Below are 16,393 nucleotides of genomic sequence, written 5' to 3'. Positions count from 1 at the left end.
CCTCCCAAGTAGCTGGGACTACAGGTGCCTGCCACCATACCCAGCTAATTTTTGTATTTTTAGTAGAGACGAGGTTTAACCATGTTGGTCTCCCAAAGTGCTGGGATTACAGGCGTGAGCCACCGCGCCTAGCCTGGATTACTTATAATAGCCAATGTAATGTAAATGGTAGGTAAATATGTAAATAATTGGTATGCTGTATTTAGGGTATATGACAAAAGAAAAAAGTCTGCTCTGTTTCTTTCCCCCAGATATTTTTAATTTGGGGTTGGTTGAATTAATGAATGTAGAACCCATGGATACAGGGAGCCAACTATATGTATTTGTGTGTGTGCAGTTGTATATGCCTAGAAGTTTTCTGAAACTACTGGTAGCTGTTAAGCTACCAGTGGCTATATTCCAGAGAGGGGACCTGGGAGATGGGATGGGAGAGAGACTTTTACATTTTTCCTTTAAACACTTATGTGTGTCTGTGATTTTTGCCAGTATCTCCTTTGAATTTTAATATCTGGTTATTTATACCTATTTAGGTCATGAGACATGTGTAGAACTTCTTTTAGAGCAGGAAGTTTTCCAGAAAACAGAAGGAAATGCCTTTAGTCCATTGCATTGTGCCGTGTAAGTAAAGCCAGAATGAATCAGATTTGGTTTGAGTGTTTCAAGAAATACACCATTGCTGTGAGAGTGATCACCTTGTTACCTTACACAGGATAAATGACAACGAAGGTGCTGCTGAGATGTTGATTGATACATTAGGTGCCAGCATCGTGAACACCACAGATTCAAAAGGAAGGTAGGAATTCACCTATGTAGTAAATAGTTTTAGCCAGGCACAGTGGCTCATGCCCATAATCCTAACAATCTGGGAGGCAGAGGTGGGAGGATAATTTGAAGCCAGGAGCTCAAGACCAATCTGGTCAACATAGTGAGACTTGCATCTCTACCAAAAAAAAAAAAAAAAAAAGCATGGTGGTGCATGCCTTCGAACCCAGCCAACAGAGTAAGACTTGCATCACTACCCAAAAAAAGGCATGGTGGTGCATTCCCGTGATCCCAGCTATGCAGGAGGCTGAGGCAGGAGGATGACTTGAGCCCTGGAGTTCAAGGCAGCAGTGAGCTATGATTGCACTACTGCATTCTAGCCTAGGTGACAGAGTGAGACCCCATCTCTGCCCTACCCCCCAAAAAAGTTTTATTTTCAAGAAGAAATAAATTTTAACTGCTGGCCTGGTATGAGAGAATTTATAGAAAACCCATTACTAATTAAAAGTTTATTTTTATATTTGCAAGTATAAATTGTTTTAAGATCTTAATTATTTTTACCTTATAAAAGGCTTTTCTATGAATAGCTTTTAGGCAGTTTTCCTCCTTTAAACTATTTTGAAATGTAAATATTTTCCCATTTATTTATTTATTTATTTAGAGACAAAGTCTTGCTCTGTCACCCAGGCTGGAGTGCAGTGGCGTGATCTTGGCCCAACACACTGCAACCTCCACCTTCTGGGTTCAAGCGATTCTCCTGCCTTAGCCTCCTGAGTAGCTGGGATTACAGGTGCATGCCACCATGCCCAGCTATTTTTTTATTTTTAGTAGAGACAGGGTTTTGCCATGTTGGTCAGGCTGTTCTCAAACTCTTCACCTCATTATCTGCCCACCTTGGCCTCCCAAAAGTGCTAGGATTACAGGTGTGAGCCACCATGCCTGACCATATTTTCCCCTTTCTTTAGAAGTTCTGTTTCCCAAAGATCATTGTTAACAAAGTTAACAGTTTTCTAAATAGGAATAAACATTCAGCAGTTACAATAGGTGGCAGTATTCCGGTCAGGATTTGTTTCTTTCAAAATTTTCTTTAATATTATTTTAGCAATTTTGTAATCTTCATACTTGTTCTAGTTTAATTACGGCCTTCTATATTACTGAAAGTACACATTTCTATGGGAGAAATTAGTAAGCTCTATTGAGCCTATTTGTATACAGGCTGTGCTTTTACAGCCTAATATGTAAACCCTTGAAAACTGCTTGTCATAAATAAAAGAATATTTTTTCCAGGGTATATAACATTCTAATTTAGTCATGTATTTCAATTTCTCTTTATTACAGAACTCCTCTCCATGCAGCTGCCTTCACAGACCATGTCGAGTGTTTGCAGCTGCTGCTCAGCCATAATGCTCAAGTCAATTCTGTGGACTCTACTGGGAAAACACCTCTTATGATGGCTGCAGAAAATGGACAAACAAATACAGTTGGTAAAGAAACTTCTGTAAAATTTTATTTTCCTAAGTATGTATATTACATAGAACTTAGATCGCAAGACCTCTGACTTCAACTAGTTATCTTACCACTCCTAAGACTTAAAACCTTTTACCTGTTTGCAATCCACATTTTCATTTAGAGATACAAGTTTTAGTTTGCCCTTACCGATTAAAGAGTCTGCTTTGCCATGGCCCTATACTAGCGGTTAGAACACTGGCTCTGGAGTTGCATTGCCTGAATGTGAGTCCTACATCTTCCAGCTAAGTGACCTTATGCCTCAGTTTTCTCATTTATAAAATGAGAAAAATAACAGTATCACTTTGTGGGTTGTTGTGAGGGTTAAATAAATTACTATAAATCCAGAGCATAAAATATAGTATTTTAAGTTTAGTGAACAGTCACAAAATAAATGTTAATTGCCATTGTTTGTGTGCGTGACTTATATAACAGTATAATTGTCTCAAGCAATTATATGAAGATATATGTTACATATTACAGTCTTTTTCTTGTACTTAAGTTTTTGTGAGAGGGACTTTTTTGCTTTGTATCTTCATTTCTCTACAGTGAGTTATTGGTAATCTAAGAAACATGTTCATAAACATAAGAATTGATGCACTTTTTCCTCCCAGAGATGCTGGTTAGCAGTGCTAGTGCAGATCTGACTTTACAAGATAACAGTAAAAATACTGCCCTCCATTTGGCTTGTAGCAAGGTATGTATACATTCTAAGAACATGTTTTTATTGTTAATATTAACAGTGTCATTAAAAGTTTTTTGACTTCACTGAAATGAACAGAACTCAGGACCAAACCTCTCTAATGATCACTAGTATTAGATTTCTTGAACAAAATTATTGACTTACTAGGCACCATGCATATCGAAGTCTCCAGTAAGCCGTTTTGGAACACAAACACATAATTATCCTCTTTCTTTAATCTTAATTTTGTCCTCTTCTCCTACCCTCACTCCCAAGATGTGTTTTGGCAACTACTAAGATATTGGCCAGGAAAATTCATGGCATATGTATAGTGGTGTACATATTATATGGACTAGGGTTGTGGATTTTTGGGTGTATAAATTTATCTTTAATGGTGCCCAAGTTTTTATAACTATTTGCCACAATTTTAGGGTCATGAAACTAGTGCCTTGTTAATACTGGAAAAGATAACAGATAGAAACCTCATCAATGCAACCAATGCAGCCTTGCAAACGTGAGTACTGTCGGTGTCTAGTGTAAACTTTGTGACCTATAATTATAAAAATGATAAATGGATTTTTTTAAACATGTGACTATTGAAATAGGTATCATTAGTCATAGAAGCAATTTCAGTAAGTTTTACAACTGTCCAAATTCATTTCTAAAATCATCACAACTAAAAGGCATATTATTTAAAATGCTTTTGAACTGAAACTTTATTACAACATTGACTATAATGTATTATTTCCTTAATCCACCTACCAAATTTTCTCAAGAAAATTAGTACTATTTTGTGTATTTTATGGAAATCAACTGTAATAATATGTTACTTGAAACTAACAATGAATGAGGTAAAAAGCTTTATATGTGTCTGTAAGCCAATAAAAGAATCAAGTTTTTAATAATGTGAGTAGCCGACCTCCAGATTAACTAACAGAGATCTTAGTGTCTCTCATTGTCCTTTGCTATCCACTTTGAGGTTTGATAAAGATAAAAATCTTATAATATTGTTTCCCATTCTGGGATTAGTCAGATCCCTTGAAGGTCCAAAAATTAGTCATGATGCTTGTAAGCCATTTTCAAAGGCTATTGGAATTTGTGCTACTGCAATTTGCAATTTTTAATATATAGTCTATGTCTTTACCAGCCTCATTTTTTAACAATGGAGGAATGCAATTTCAGTGGTAAAATTTGTTTAAACGTTGAGTCTGAGAAGAAAAGTAACAAAAGAATTGGGTGAATGTAGGGACCTTGTTGATGGGACCCATGGCTAAACTTGATGTCAAGCTACACATTGACAGGTGTGACAGTGCACTGTACAGATGTTCTGCTCTCCCTGCCCCCATCTTTGTTATTAGGACTAGTTATCTCGAGTTTGTACCTCTTGGTCTTCAAAACTTGACAGAAATGCTCCTTGACAGCCAGGTAGTATGTGTATGGGCAAGCACATGCACATATGTGTACATGTATCATGTTTTTTCCTCTAGACCTCTGCATGTTGCTGCCCGAAATGGGCTAACAATGGTGGTTCAGGAACTTTTGGGAAAAGGTGCAAGTGTGCTTGCAGTAGATGAAAATGGTAAGTTGGTTCTGTGTTTTCTTTTCTTAACCTGTAGCTTTTATTATTTGAAGAGAAACAAATTTGGATATTTTTTATTGGTCAGAGAGGAGAACTGAAATTAATATTGAATAGTAGTTTGTGGCAAAGGAACAAGGGCAAAAGAAATAGGAAAAGTTATCTAACAGATGAACTTCTGAATTCCTGTATCATCTGTTAAACCACAGTTAGTGTTTATTGTTTATACTTGCCGCTTTTTATTGTTTTAGTAGCCTAAGAGTTTGTTCTTTCTGCAAATATTTATTAAGACCCTACTTAAGTGCTATATTCTTATTTAAAGCCAGTGCTTCGACTCATGCACCAGATCCTGCTCCCTTTTGCGTACTTCATAATGTCACTTCAACAGTTCTCGTTTGTGTCCTGCAGTAACAATTTATGCTCTCTTCCTGGATTACTCCCCTCGGTATATCAACATTAGTTCCCTCATCTTTAAAAAAATATTTTATAAATCTCACTACTCCTCCCAGCTACTGCCATATTTCTCTGTTTCCCTTTGCAACAAAACTACCCTCTTGCTGTCTCCAGTTATTCTCCTCTCCTCTCTCATTCTTCCATTCTCTCTTTTTTTTTTTTTTCCTTCTTTTTGAAACAGAATCTAGCTCTGTTGCCCAGGCTGGAGTGCAGTGGCATGATCTCAGCTCACTGCAACCTCTGCGTCCTGGGTTCAAGCGATTCTTGTGCCTCAGCTTCCCCAAGTGGCTGGGATTACACCACCACTACACCCGGCTAAATTTTTTGTGTTTTTAGTAGAGACGGGGTTTTGCCATGTTGGCCAGGCTGGTCTCAAACACCTGACCTCAGATGATGTGCCTGCCCCAGCCTCCCAAAGTGTTGGGATTACAGCTACAGCATCTGGCCTCATTCTTTCATCCTCTCTTAGTTTCCCTATAGTCAGGTCTTCTCCCCTCATTCAACCTCTACACACAGCAAAACTATTCTCATCAAAACCACAATGACTTCTACTATGTTAAGAGCCAATTCTTAGTTCTCACTTTACTTGAAAGATCAGCTTTTGGCAAAGCTGATTACTTTTTTCCCTTTGATAAATTTTCTTTACTCTGCTTTTTGAACCCCAGACTTTCTTGGTTTTCCTTCTACATTACTAGTTATTCCTTTTCAATTTCTTTTACAAAATTTCTCTCTCTAGGACTCATTCCTTCATTCTCTTTGCTTTCTCTCTTTGCATTGACTCCGTAGTGCTCTCATCTAGTCCTTTGGTTTTAAGTACTACCTATAATCTGAGAATTCCCAGATTTATGTCTCCAGCCCAGACTTTTCACAGTCTCTCTATGTATCCATGTGTCTAGTTGACACATCCAGATGGATGTCTGATAAACAGCCTAAACCAAAAATGTCCAGAACTGAACTGTTGATCCTTTCCACTCCCCTTGCTAGATCTGCTCTTCCCACAGCATCATGGTCTTAAAGACAATTCTCACTCTTACGGTTGCTCAGGGCTAAAAACCCTAGAGTCATCCTTGATTCCTCTTGCTCATACCCAGTGTATAGTCCATCAGCATGTACTATTGACTCCACCTCTAAAGTAGATCTAAAATAATGCCCACTTCTTTCTTTACTGCTACCAACTGCCCTGGATCCTTTTAAAATATATGAGAAGGCCGGGCGCGGTGGCTCAAGCCTGTAATCCCAGCACTTTGGGAGGCCGAGGCGGGTGGATCACGAGGTCAAGAGATCGAGACCATCCTGGTCAACATGGTGAAACCCCGTCTCTACTAAAAATACAAAAAATTAGCTGGGCATGGTGGTGCGTGCCTGTAATCCCAGCCTCAGGAGGCTGAGGCAGGAGAATTGCCTGAACCCAGGAGGCGGAGGTTGCGGTGAGCCGAGATCGCGCCATTGCACTCCAGCCTGGGTAACATGAGTGAAACTCCGTCTCAAAAAAAAAAAAAAAAAAAAAAAAAAGGATGACCCCTCCAGCCAGAGGAGCCTGTTTTTAGTCATATTCTGACTAGAAAATGCACCTGAAACATGCTTCTTTCCCACCCCCACTCCCATCCAAGGCATCCTGGCCTATGTAATGAATTGTTCTGTCTGCCAGCAGCAGGAACAGCAGCAGCAGGCACCTTCAGAAGAACCCTTGAAAGAAGTGTGGGCAGTGAAGCACTCCCTTAGTTACTTTGGACAAATAAAATGTAATTTAAAAATATGGATAGCCATCAGCCACTGCTGCCAAACTTGCAAGGACATCAGTTGTTCCCTTTGACCCTTAACAAAATGGGAACTTTACAAAGGGGGGAAAAATTACTTTTTCTGGCTGGGCACAGTAGCTCCCTTTTGTAATCCCAGCACTCTGGGAGGCAGAGGCAGGAAGATCACTTACTTAAAGCCAGCAGTTTGAGACCAGCCTGGGCAACAAAGAGAGACCCTGTATCTACAAAACAATTTTAAAAATTAGCCAGGCATGGCATGCGCCTATAATCCCAGCTACTCAGGAAGCTGAAGTAGGAGGGTCACTTAAGCCCAGAGGTTGAGGCTGCAGTCAGCATGATCATTCCACTGTACTCCAGCCTGGGTGACAGAACAAGACCCTGTCTATAGGAAAAAAAAAAAAAAAAAAAAAAAACTTTATCAAGGCTAATAAAGCATAGATGAAAATATGTAGGAGAAGTGGAAGCAGCCACATGCCCAGTTGAAATGTATAACTAAACCATGGTATAATCACACAATGAAATACTGTATAAAAATGAAAATGAACCAACTACAGTTACATACAACAACATTGATAAATCTCACCTCATACTACGCAAAAAAGCCAGATATGAAATAATATATACTACATGATTCCATTTATATTAGGTTTTTTAAAAAGTCTAAACTGTAGGCTGGGTAAGGTGGGCTCACACCTGTAATCTCAGCACTTTGGGTGGCCAAGGTGGGCAGATGACTTGAGGCCAGGAGCTCAAGACCAGCCTGGCCAACATAGTGAAACCTCATCTCTACTAAAAATATAAAAAATTAGCTGGGTGTTTTGGCACACACCTGTAATCCCAGCTAGTCAGGAGGCTGAGGCAGGAGAATCACTTGAGCCCAGGGAGTACAGGTTGCAGTGATCCAAGTTCATACCACTGCACTCCAGCCTGTGTGACCAAGCAAGACTTGGTCTCAAAAAAAGAAAACGAAACTGTAGTGTTTATGACTCCAAGTTGAAAGCCAGGAAATAACTACTCCGTAAGTTAGGATAGTGGGTACCATTGTGGAAGAAGAAAAGTGTAATGATTGGATAGAGGATATGTGGAAGCCTGGTATGCTGGTAGTGTTCTCTTTCTTAACCTGTATGGTGGTTATACAATTGTATGCTTTGTGATAAACCATTAGAGTTCCATATGGCATAATTGAACCTTGGCATCACACTATGTATTCACTTCTCTCCCACTCCATCCTCAAGACTGAGTCTTGTACCAAGTGAGGTACCAAATGTTTCCTCCTTAGTTTGCTGTGTTGACACTTGGTGGGACTTTTTGCCTGATGTCCGTTGTCTTCCACTTAAAAAAAGAGAATATTTACAAAGGAAATACTTGATTTAGCAGTTTTTAAAGTTCATCTGTTCAGTTTTTCTACTGTTTTTCAAGAGATTATGACCCGAAAACAAAAGTTAAATTGACAACCAGTGTCATTCATTCAACACATATTTTTGAGCACCTGCCCTATTTCATTCATGAAGTGCACACATTTCGATTTCTTAGCATCTAAAAGCTTACTTACATAACTACAAATTGGTTTTTATTTTTTCTATTCTTGACACTGACGTAACTACAAATTAACAGTAAATCTCTGTTTACCATCCTGAAAGAAGATTCACTGATCTATGATGTTTTTCTTATTCTAGCCCAGTTTGTTCTATGAATTCAGATGGATATGGATAAGTTGTGAGATCCTGGGAAAAATTCTTTTCTGGGCCTGTTTCCTCCTCTGCTATCTATTCCATAACATCTCCTTCCACCCTAGGTTTCTATGGCTATTTTTTTTTCCTACTTATTAGAAATTTGCAAATTATCCTGGTTACAGCAATTTATTATAAGCTAAGTAATGTAAAATATATCCAAAGTTGAAGTACTTTAGACTTATTTCCTTATCTTTAGTGAAATACATCTCAGGATGTTTAATTTTTAAATTTTATCTTTAATTTTAGGCTATACCCCAGCTTTGGCCTGTGCTCCCAATAAGGATGTGGCTGATTGCCTGGCTCTCATTTTGGCCACCATGATGCCTGTCTCATCAAGTAGTCCTTTATCATCTTTGACATTCAATGCCATTAACCGTTATACCAACACCTCAAAAACAGTCAGCTTTGAAGCTTTGCCCATCATGAGGAATGAACCTAGCTCCTATTGCAGTTTCAATAACATTGGCGGGGAACAGGAGTACTTATACACTGATGTGGATGAGCTCAACGACTCCGATTCTGAGACCTACTGAGAGGCTGAGGAGAAGGGAGTTCTCACACTAAAGCTTCCAACTGTGCTTTTTCAGGAGAAAAGGCACTTTCATATTCACGTACAAATTCAACCTAAGAGGAGAGATCGCACAGTGAGCCAATGTTAAGAGATGTGATGACATTAAGGAGGAAGAGTTTCAAAGGCAAGTTTTACAAAAGGAACTTCTAGAATCTTGAAATAGACTTGACTGAGGAAAACACATTGATGTCAGAATTCTTTGTGGAATTGTTTAATTTGGTTTTGCAGTGCCAGGAATAATTGGAGACACTGTGCACTCTAACCTGCTTACACAAGCAACACTATTGTAACAGAAGAAATAAGGACACTAGATTTAAATTTTATCAATAAAATTACAACTAAATTTAAAGGCAATAAAAGTTTGGTACAGTAGGCATTATGTGCACAGCAAATTGCAAAAGGACCAAATAACGGAAAGGTTTTTTAAATAAAATGCCGTTTTGTGGAAACTGGAGTAGATGAAATGAAACATTACCTAAACCAAACTGCAATATTTCTGGAAATGAAGCTGAGATTTGATTTTAAATGTTGGGTTTTTTGTTTTTGTTTTTAAGAAAACATCTGAAAGCCTTCCAGTGCTGTATTAAACCATGAGAGAAAGCAGATGTATTTTTACATTTTTTTCTTTTACATAAAAATTTCAAATTTCCAACTTTTATACTATTAGAACTAAAAACCAGCTGACTGGGTGCAGTACAGGTGAAAATACTTGTGACAGACAGAGATGGATTGGGGTCAGGCTCTTGCCCTGTGTTGAATGGTTTGGGTTTAAAATAGTACTATTTTTGTTTAAAAATGTAAATTTCCTAGAAAAAAAATTCATGAAATCCAAAGTAGATTATTTCACCCTATTGCAACTATAGTAGTGGTCCTCGAGCCTGGAGTCTTCAGCCTCTCTACTTTGAATGGCACACCTTAGTCACTTATATTACTTTTGTGTCCCCACCATGACTTGGGAGATTTTTTTGTTTATTCTGATCTATGAGTTTTGAAAAAGTGAATAATCAAAAGGAAAATCATCCCTTGTTGTTCATAAGTTAAACATCACTAAGTCTCTTGGGAAGCACTTCTGTACTGGGCAAGATTTAAAATATTAAAGCCTTAGGTCCTATTCATATTTAAGGTAGCATGTTTGTAACCAGTTACTATTTGGTGAGAGAAGCAATTGCCTGCCAAATTGAAGACTACCTTTCAAATAGCAAAAGAGAGAGAGAAGGCTGATATTTCCGCTTTTAAGTAACAATTTCTGTGGTTGACAATTACTCTGTCACTTTCCCAGTGAAAATGATTTCATATACATTGACGGTCTTACAGGTATGGGTAAAATTCTATAAATTGCAACAAAATGATACCCAATTTCATTTTATCCTTTTTGTATTGTGAAACTGGAAACTTATATGAAATTGTAAATTATCAGCTGGTTTTTCTGAATATAAATTGTGAAAACACAGAACAGTATTTTGATCTATTTGATAATTTTGTGGGTTTTTTGAAGAATTAACGAGCATGTACATAGAAATAGTGACTGCTTGAATACTGTATTTACTTGCACTCTTTCAGTACATCAAGATTCCTGTATATTTTAGAGTATAATAAAACACAGATGTGAGTTGTATTTAATGAATAATGTATTTGTATCTGTGCATATTATCTACAAATCTATAAAGTTTCTAGGGCATTGACTACTAGATTTTAAGCATTTTTTCTAAAATATTCACAGAAATTATAAACCAAACCCCCATCTTTTCTTTATAATATAAAGAAGTCATAATGAACCCTTCCTGATTATTAGTAGTAGGAAGGTAAATATGCATTTTAATGATAGTGGACTACATTTTCTATTGTACCTTTAAAAAAAAAAATTCAAGCAGATTCTAAAAGTATACATATGTGTGCTTTCTCTTTCCTTTTAGGAATTCTCTTCTGAATTCCCTGAGGGAATTTTCTAGAATCTCAGAATTGAAAGAGACCTGAGGTTCATCCACTCTCTAACCTCTTAACAAATGCAGGAGTCCCTTCTACAAGGGTGATCTTTCCACCTTGAACACTTCCAAGTGACTCTACCTCACCAAGCAGTCCATTCAGTTGTTGAGCAGCTCTAACTGTTAGAAAGGTCTTCCTTAGATGGAGTTGAAGCCTCTCTCCTGGTAACTTCTGTCTTTGGGCCTGGGTCTGTCCTCCATGAGAACCCTGAGAATGTTGGAAGGATGAATCACGCACATTCTGCCATGTCTTCTCTTTTACAGGCTGTTTGACTTCTCTGCTGAAGTGATTTCCAGAAGGACTTATTTGACACACTATTAGATTTGCCACATCTAATGAAATCCAAGGTGTAGCTATAAAGTGACAAGCTGTTTTTATCACATATACCAGAACTTTTATCCTGCATCACTTTATATGTAAATGATGCTGTTACCAAAAACATTGAGGTAGTTCTTGCGAATGCCAGCCCACTAAAATCTTTTTCATTACTTTTGTAGTCCATCTGTGAGAGTTGCCACTGCTCCCCCCCGCCCAACTTAACCACTTCCTTTGGTCTGCACCCAATGAAGGGAAACCCCAAAGTACTGTCTCAAATGGTGTCTGACCACCACCAGTATTGTTGGAATAAGTACATGAACTACTTCAATGAACGAACACAGAGCCGTAGAAATTTCCTTTATGGTTACACCTTGTATGTCTAAAGCATTCAGGCCCTGTTCTATAGTGTTTCTTATCCTCACACAGAGTAGAAAAGCCTGTTTGCTTAATTTAAATTCTGCATGAAAGATGACATCTGAAATATCTGATGTGTATTATACAGTACCAGCTCTAGAACTACTTTGGGGGAAATGGTGGTAATAGCAAATGACCTCCTTTAACAAGACACTCAACTCAGTGCCATTTAGTTCAGGAGATCTCTAAGTGTAGCTGTAAATTTGGGGGTTAATTTGGCTTATATTGCACCTTTTAAAAGAAATAAAATTTTTTAATGCAATAAATTGTCTGCCTCTTTTACATGCAAAATTCTTTTCCCTTAAACTGTCTAGCATGAATTGTGACTAGTTTTTTCCTTTTTTTAATAAAAAAAAAAATGGTGTTTTAGTAAAGCTATTTTAGACTTTAAATGAACCTGTCTATATGGGATTTTCAAATATATTCAACAGATATTGCTTGCCTGCTGTATATTTGGGAGTGGGAATGGGCAGAAAACCAAGAAATTGTGATCTTGTCCTTCAGGAATTTGCAATTTTATTGTGGAAAGGTATAAGTAGAAAGTAATAAAAGTGTAATTGAGGTAGAGATGAATTGCTAAAAGGTACAGAATAAGACCACATTGGGAGGGAAGATCAGAATAGGCATCATGGAAGACTAGCTAGACATTGAGAATCAGATATGATTTGAACAGATGGAGAAGGGGGCACATGATATCCTATGTGAAAAGAACAAAATCAGCAGTTCTTAAAATAGTTGGTGGAGGGGTGCTTTGGGATAGAGTGGGTATTGGCACTTAGCAATCCTGAGAATAGAAAGATGATGAAAATATACAAAGGAGCTAATTGGAAACATGTACAAGATTAGATAACAGAAATGATAACAAATAGATATAAATAGGTGATTGGAGGAACAGATTAAGATGGCTTTAATAACCTTTCTCAAAATGGTCTTTATGCAGGTAATAATAGAAAATGCCTATACAGCATTTATCATGTACCAGCCAAGGTTGTAAGTACTTGAAATAAATTATCTCTTAATCCACACAACTGTTCCATGTGGTAGGTACTATTTATAGCACCATTTAAAAGATGAGGAAAGAGAGGGAAATGACGTGACATTTGGCCAAGGTGATCTGGCTGGTAATTTGTGAAGCCTAGATTCAAATCCAGCCAGTCATGTTCATAGTGCTCTTACCCCCTAATGACTGCTGACATGCTTTCTGGTCTTTGTACAAATTGTTGATTTTGAAGTTGAGGCACACACTGAACACTAAATTATGTAAGTTTCCCTCAGTTTTATTCTCCTAGGCTATTTTTAGAAGAAACATGTAAATCTGTCTGCAACAGTTGTTTACTGAACACCTCCTCTGTGCCAGGAACTGTGCTAGCTTCTCGGCATACAGCGGTAAAGGGGGAGGTAACATAGTTTGCTTTCAGGAGTGGATCCTAAAAGAATGACATCTACTTATGTTTCAGTTGCTGTTTCCACCTAGCCACCCCAAATCTCAGTTGCTTGAAATATTCTTACTCATGCCTCTGCAGATTGGCTGACATAGCTTATTTGGGTGACTGCTTCAAGCTAGGTCTCTGGCTGGGCTTTTCTACCTGCTATGAGTTGTGCTTCCACCTGCTCCATCTATGTTCATCCTTGGGCCTGGGCTGAAATACAAAAGTTATACAGAAGTTTCCACACTGATCATAGAAACACAAGAAGGCAAGCCCAACCACACAAGTATGGTTCGTGCCTTCTGCGTGCATCACATCTGCCAACACTCCACTGGCCATAACAAATCACGTGGCAAAGCCCTACCTCTGGGATGAGGCAGTATTCGCTGCCATTTGGAGGAGGACAGTTGGGGTTCCGTTTCCCTGGTTTGCTAAAAATGATGCCAACAGATTTGTTGCTGTTTTCAGTTTTTCAATGGGTATGCTTGGTAGCCTTTCCTTTATTCCTGTTCCTTCCCATTTTGTGGTACCCTTATAGTATGGGTAGTCCAGATATAAAACTGGACAGCAAACATGTATTTTGAGTTGGAAAGTTCTTGCTTGGCAGTGCCACTGATTTTCTGGTTGTAGGATCTGCTGTTTTCCAAAGGTAGAACACCAACCTCTTCCCCTACCCCGGTCTCCAGAAAAATGTAGCACCAGACCCTTCTCTGGTGTGCTACTGTGCTCATCCCTTCCAAAGCCCATCCTAATCTGAAAAAATATAAGAAAGCTTGGCTGGTGACTACTTTTAAGATGAAGAAAAAATGCTGATATATAGTGCTCTTCATTCTAAATCGGTTCTCCGTCTCTCCCTCTCCAGCACTTAAAATGTGTCCATCTGTCTGCTTCATCCCTCTTTTTGTGTTACTTCTCATTTCCTTGTGGTTGTCTCATTTCCCACCTGTCTACTGTCTTAATGAGAATTGTAATACAGGCTGAAGTAGTATTTCCTTAATTGGAAACTAATTTTTTAAAACATTTTAGGTTCAAGAGAACATGTGCAGGTTTGTTATGTAAGTAAACTTCAGGCCATAAGGGGTTAGTGTACGGATTATTTCATTACCCAGGTAATAAGCGTGGTACCCAATAGGTGGTTTTTTGAACGTGTTCCTCCTGCCACCCTCCAACCCTCAAGTAGGCCCTAGTGTCTGTTCCCTCTTTGTGTCCATGTGTTTTCATTGAGAAAATAGTAATTTAATCTTAGTGTTTCTCATTACCTTTAAGAAAAATTAAATTTTCACCTTTTTTTAATCCCTTCATGGAAACCAACATAAATTTTCATCTTTAAAGCACAAATGGTCAAAAAGCTTTTGCTAAATGATGTCAGTGAAAATAGCAGAGTAATGACTTCAAAAATTAGCTCATTAATAAGAGCTGTGATAAAACTGGCAAATTTTCTAACTTGACTGTAACAGAAGTCTGAAAATTAAAGGCTGTCAGCAACCTCAGGAGCATTTATTCAAGAAAAACTGTTAAATCTCCCTAAGAACAACAGCCTTGGTCATGTTTTAACTTGGATTAGTTGCATTTCTCACTGTCCAGCTGTAGTAAACTAACTACAGCCCACATTCCTGTTGCAGCCTAGCAGCCACCAGAGAAAACAACGCTAGAGCTCTTTGAAAACCTCATTCTCTGGCCGGGCGCGGTAGCTCAAGCCTGTAATCCCAGCACTTTGGGAGGCCGAGGCGGGTGGATCACGAGGTCAAGAGATCAAGACCATCCTGGTCAACATGGTGAAACCCTGTCTCTACTAAAAAAATACAAAAAATTAGCTGGGCATGGTGGCACGTGCCTGTAATCCCAGCTACTCAGGAGGCTGAGGCAGGAGAATTGCCTGAACCCAGGAGGCGGAGGTTGCGGTGAGCCAAGATCGCGCCATTGCACTCCAGCCTGGGTAACGAGCGAAACTCCGTCTCAAAAAAAAAAAAAAAAAAAGAAAAGAAAACCTCATTCTCAACTATTTATTTGACCAGTGCACTTAACAGAGTATGTGAGGCAAAACCAGTAGAACTGCAATGAGAAATAGATGAATCCAGTATCATAATTGGAGACTTCAACACCCCTCTATCAATAATGGAAAGAAATAGCAAGCAGAAATTGACAGAAACTAGCAAGCACTAATTGACAGAAAAACCGATAAGGACATAGTTGAATTTAACACCATCAACCAGCTGAATCTAATGAACATCAAAACTAGCCTGGCCAACATGGCAAAACCTCATCTCTACTAAAAATAGAAAAGTTAGCCAGCCTGGTGGTGAGCACCTGTAATCCCAGCTACTTAGGAGACTGACGCAGGAGAATCACTTGAACCCAGGAAGCAGAGGTTTCAGTGAGCTAACATCACTCCATTGCCCTCCATCCTGGACAACAAGAGTGAAACTCCGTCTCAAAAAAAAAAAAAAAACAAAACAAAAAACTAAAATCAATCATGTATGTGTTCACATTAGGAAACTAGAGAAAGAATAGCAAATTAAATCCAAAGTAAGCAGAAGACAAGAATTAAGAGTAGTGGCTCCCACCTGTAATCCCAGCACTTTGGGAAGCTGAGACAGGCAGATCACCTGAGGTTCGGAGTTGGAGACCAGCCTGGCCAACATGGTGAAACCCCATCCCTACTGAAAATACAAAAATTACCTGGGCGTGGTGGCAAGTGCCTATAATCCCAGCTACTCTGGAGGCTGAGGCAGAATTACTTGAACCTGGGAGGCGGAGGCTGCAGTGAGCCTAGATCACACCACTGCACTCCAGTCTGGGCAAAAAGAGGGAAACTCCACTCAAAAAAAAAAAAAAAGCTGTGCTTTTTAAAGCTTATAATTACCAGGGGAAAACAAAAGGACATAACTAATATCAGAAATGAGAAGAAACTTCAATACAGAGTCAATGGACATTAAAAAGATAATATCATGAACAACTTCATGCCAACAAATTTGATAACCTAGATGGACCTTGAAAGCCAATTTACCAAAATTTAGACAAGAAGAAATAGACCTATATCTGAATAGACCTATAAGAGAAACTGAATCAATAGTAACTTTCCAAAACAGAAAGCACCAGACCCAGATGGATTCACTAGGGAATTCTACTGAATACTTAGGGAGAAATTATACCAATTCTCTACAGTCTTTTCCAGAGATAGACGCAGAAAGAATATATCCTAATTCAG

The 16,393-nt window shown here is 38.5% G+C and overlaps 1 protein-coding gene and 1 long non-coding RNA gene across 16 annotated transcripts in view; one reads left to right on the top strand and one right to left on the bottom strand.

Moving 5' to 3' along the window:
* Positions 1–12,017, top strand: part of ANKRD28 (ankyrin repeat domain 28) — a 198,113-nt gene extending 186,096 nt beyond the window's left edge. For 10 of the 15 annotated variants that reach the window (XM_032258975.1, XM_032258968.1, XM_032258958.1 and 7 more), the window contains 7 exons: positions 531–618; positions 710–793; positions 2,101–2,246; positions 2,883–2,965; positions 3,382–3,464; positions 4,438–4,529; positions 8,719–10,726. In XM_032258975.1, the coding sequence (XP_032114866.1) occupies positions 531–618; positions 710–793; positions 2,101–2,246; positions 2,883–2,965; positions 3,382–3,464; positions 4,438–4,529; positions 8,719–9,005 (863 nt within the window). In that variant the 3' untranslated portion in view covers positions 9,006–10,726. Of the gene's footprint in view, positions 1–530; positions 619–709; positions 794–2,100; positions 2,247–2,817; positions 2,966–3,381; positions 3,465–4,437; positions 4,530–8,718; positions 10,727–10,956 lie in introns of those variants that run through there. The other 5 variants (XM_032258999.1, XM_032259008.1, XM_032259019.1 and 2 more) reach the window with 3 other exon arrangements.
* On the bottom strand, positions 10,563–15,489 carry LOC116537183. The gene is made up of 2 exons (XR_004263007.1): positions 15,174–15,489; positions 10,563–14,851 (listed from the first exon to the last, which is right to left on the bottom strand). It is a non-coding gene; the product is annotated as an uncharacterized LOC116537183 (long non-coding RNA).
* Between the last annotated feature and the right edge of the window lie 904 nt (positions 15,490–16,393).

Source organism: Sapajus apella, unplaced genomic scaffold (genome assembly GCF_009761245.1).
Source record: "Sapajus apella isolate SASKATOON/1434 unplaced genomic scaffold, GSC_monkey_1.0 scaffold4, whole genome shotgun sequence".
Classification (NCBI taxonomy): domain Eukaryota; kingdom Metazoa; phylum Chordata; class Mammalia; order Primates; family Cebidae; genus Sapajus; species Sapajus apella.
The sequence above is the reverse complement of the archived record's forward strand: the minus strand, read 5'-3'. Positions and strand labels throughout refer to the sequence as shown.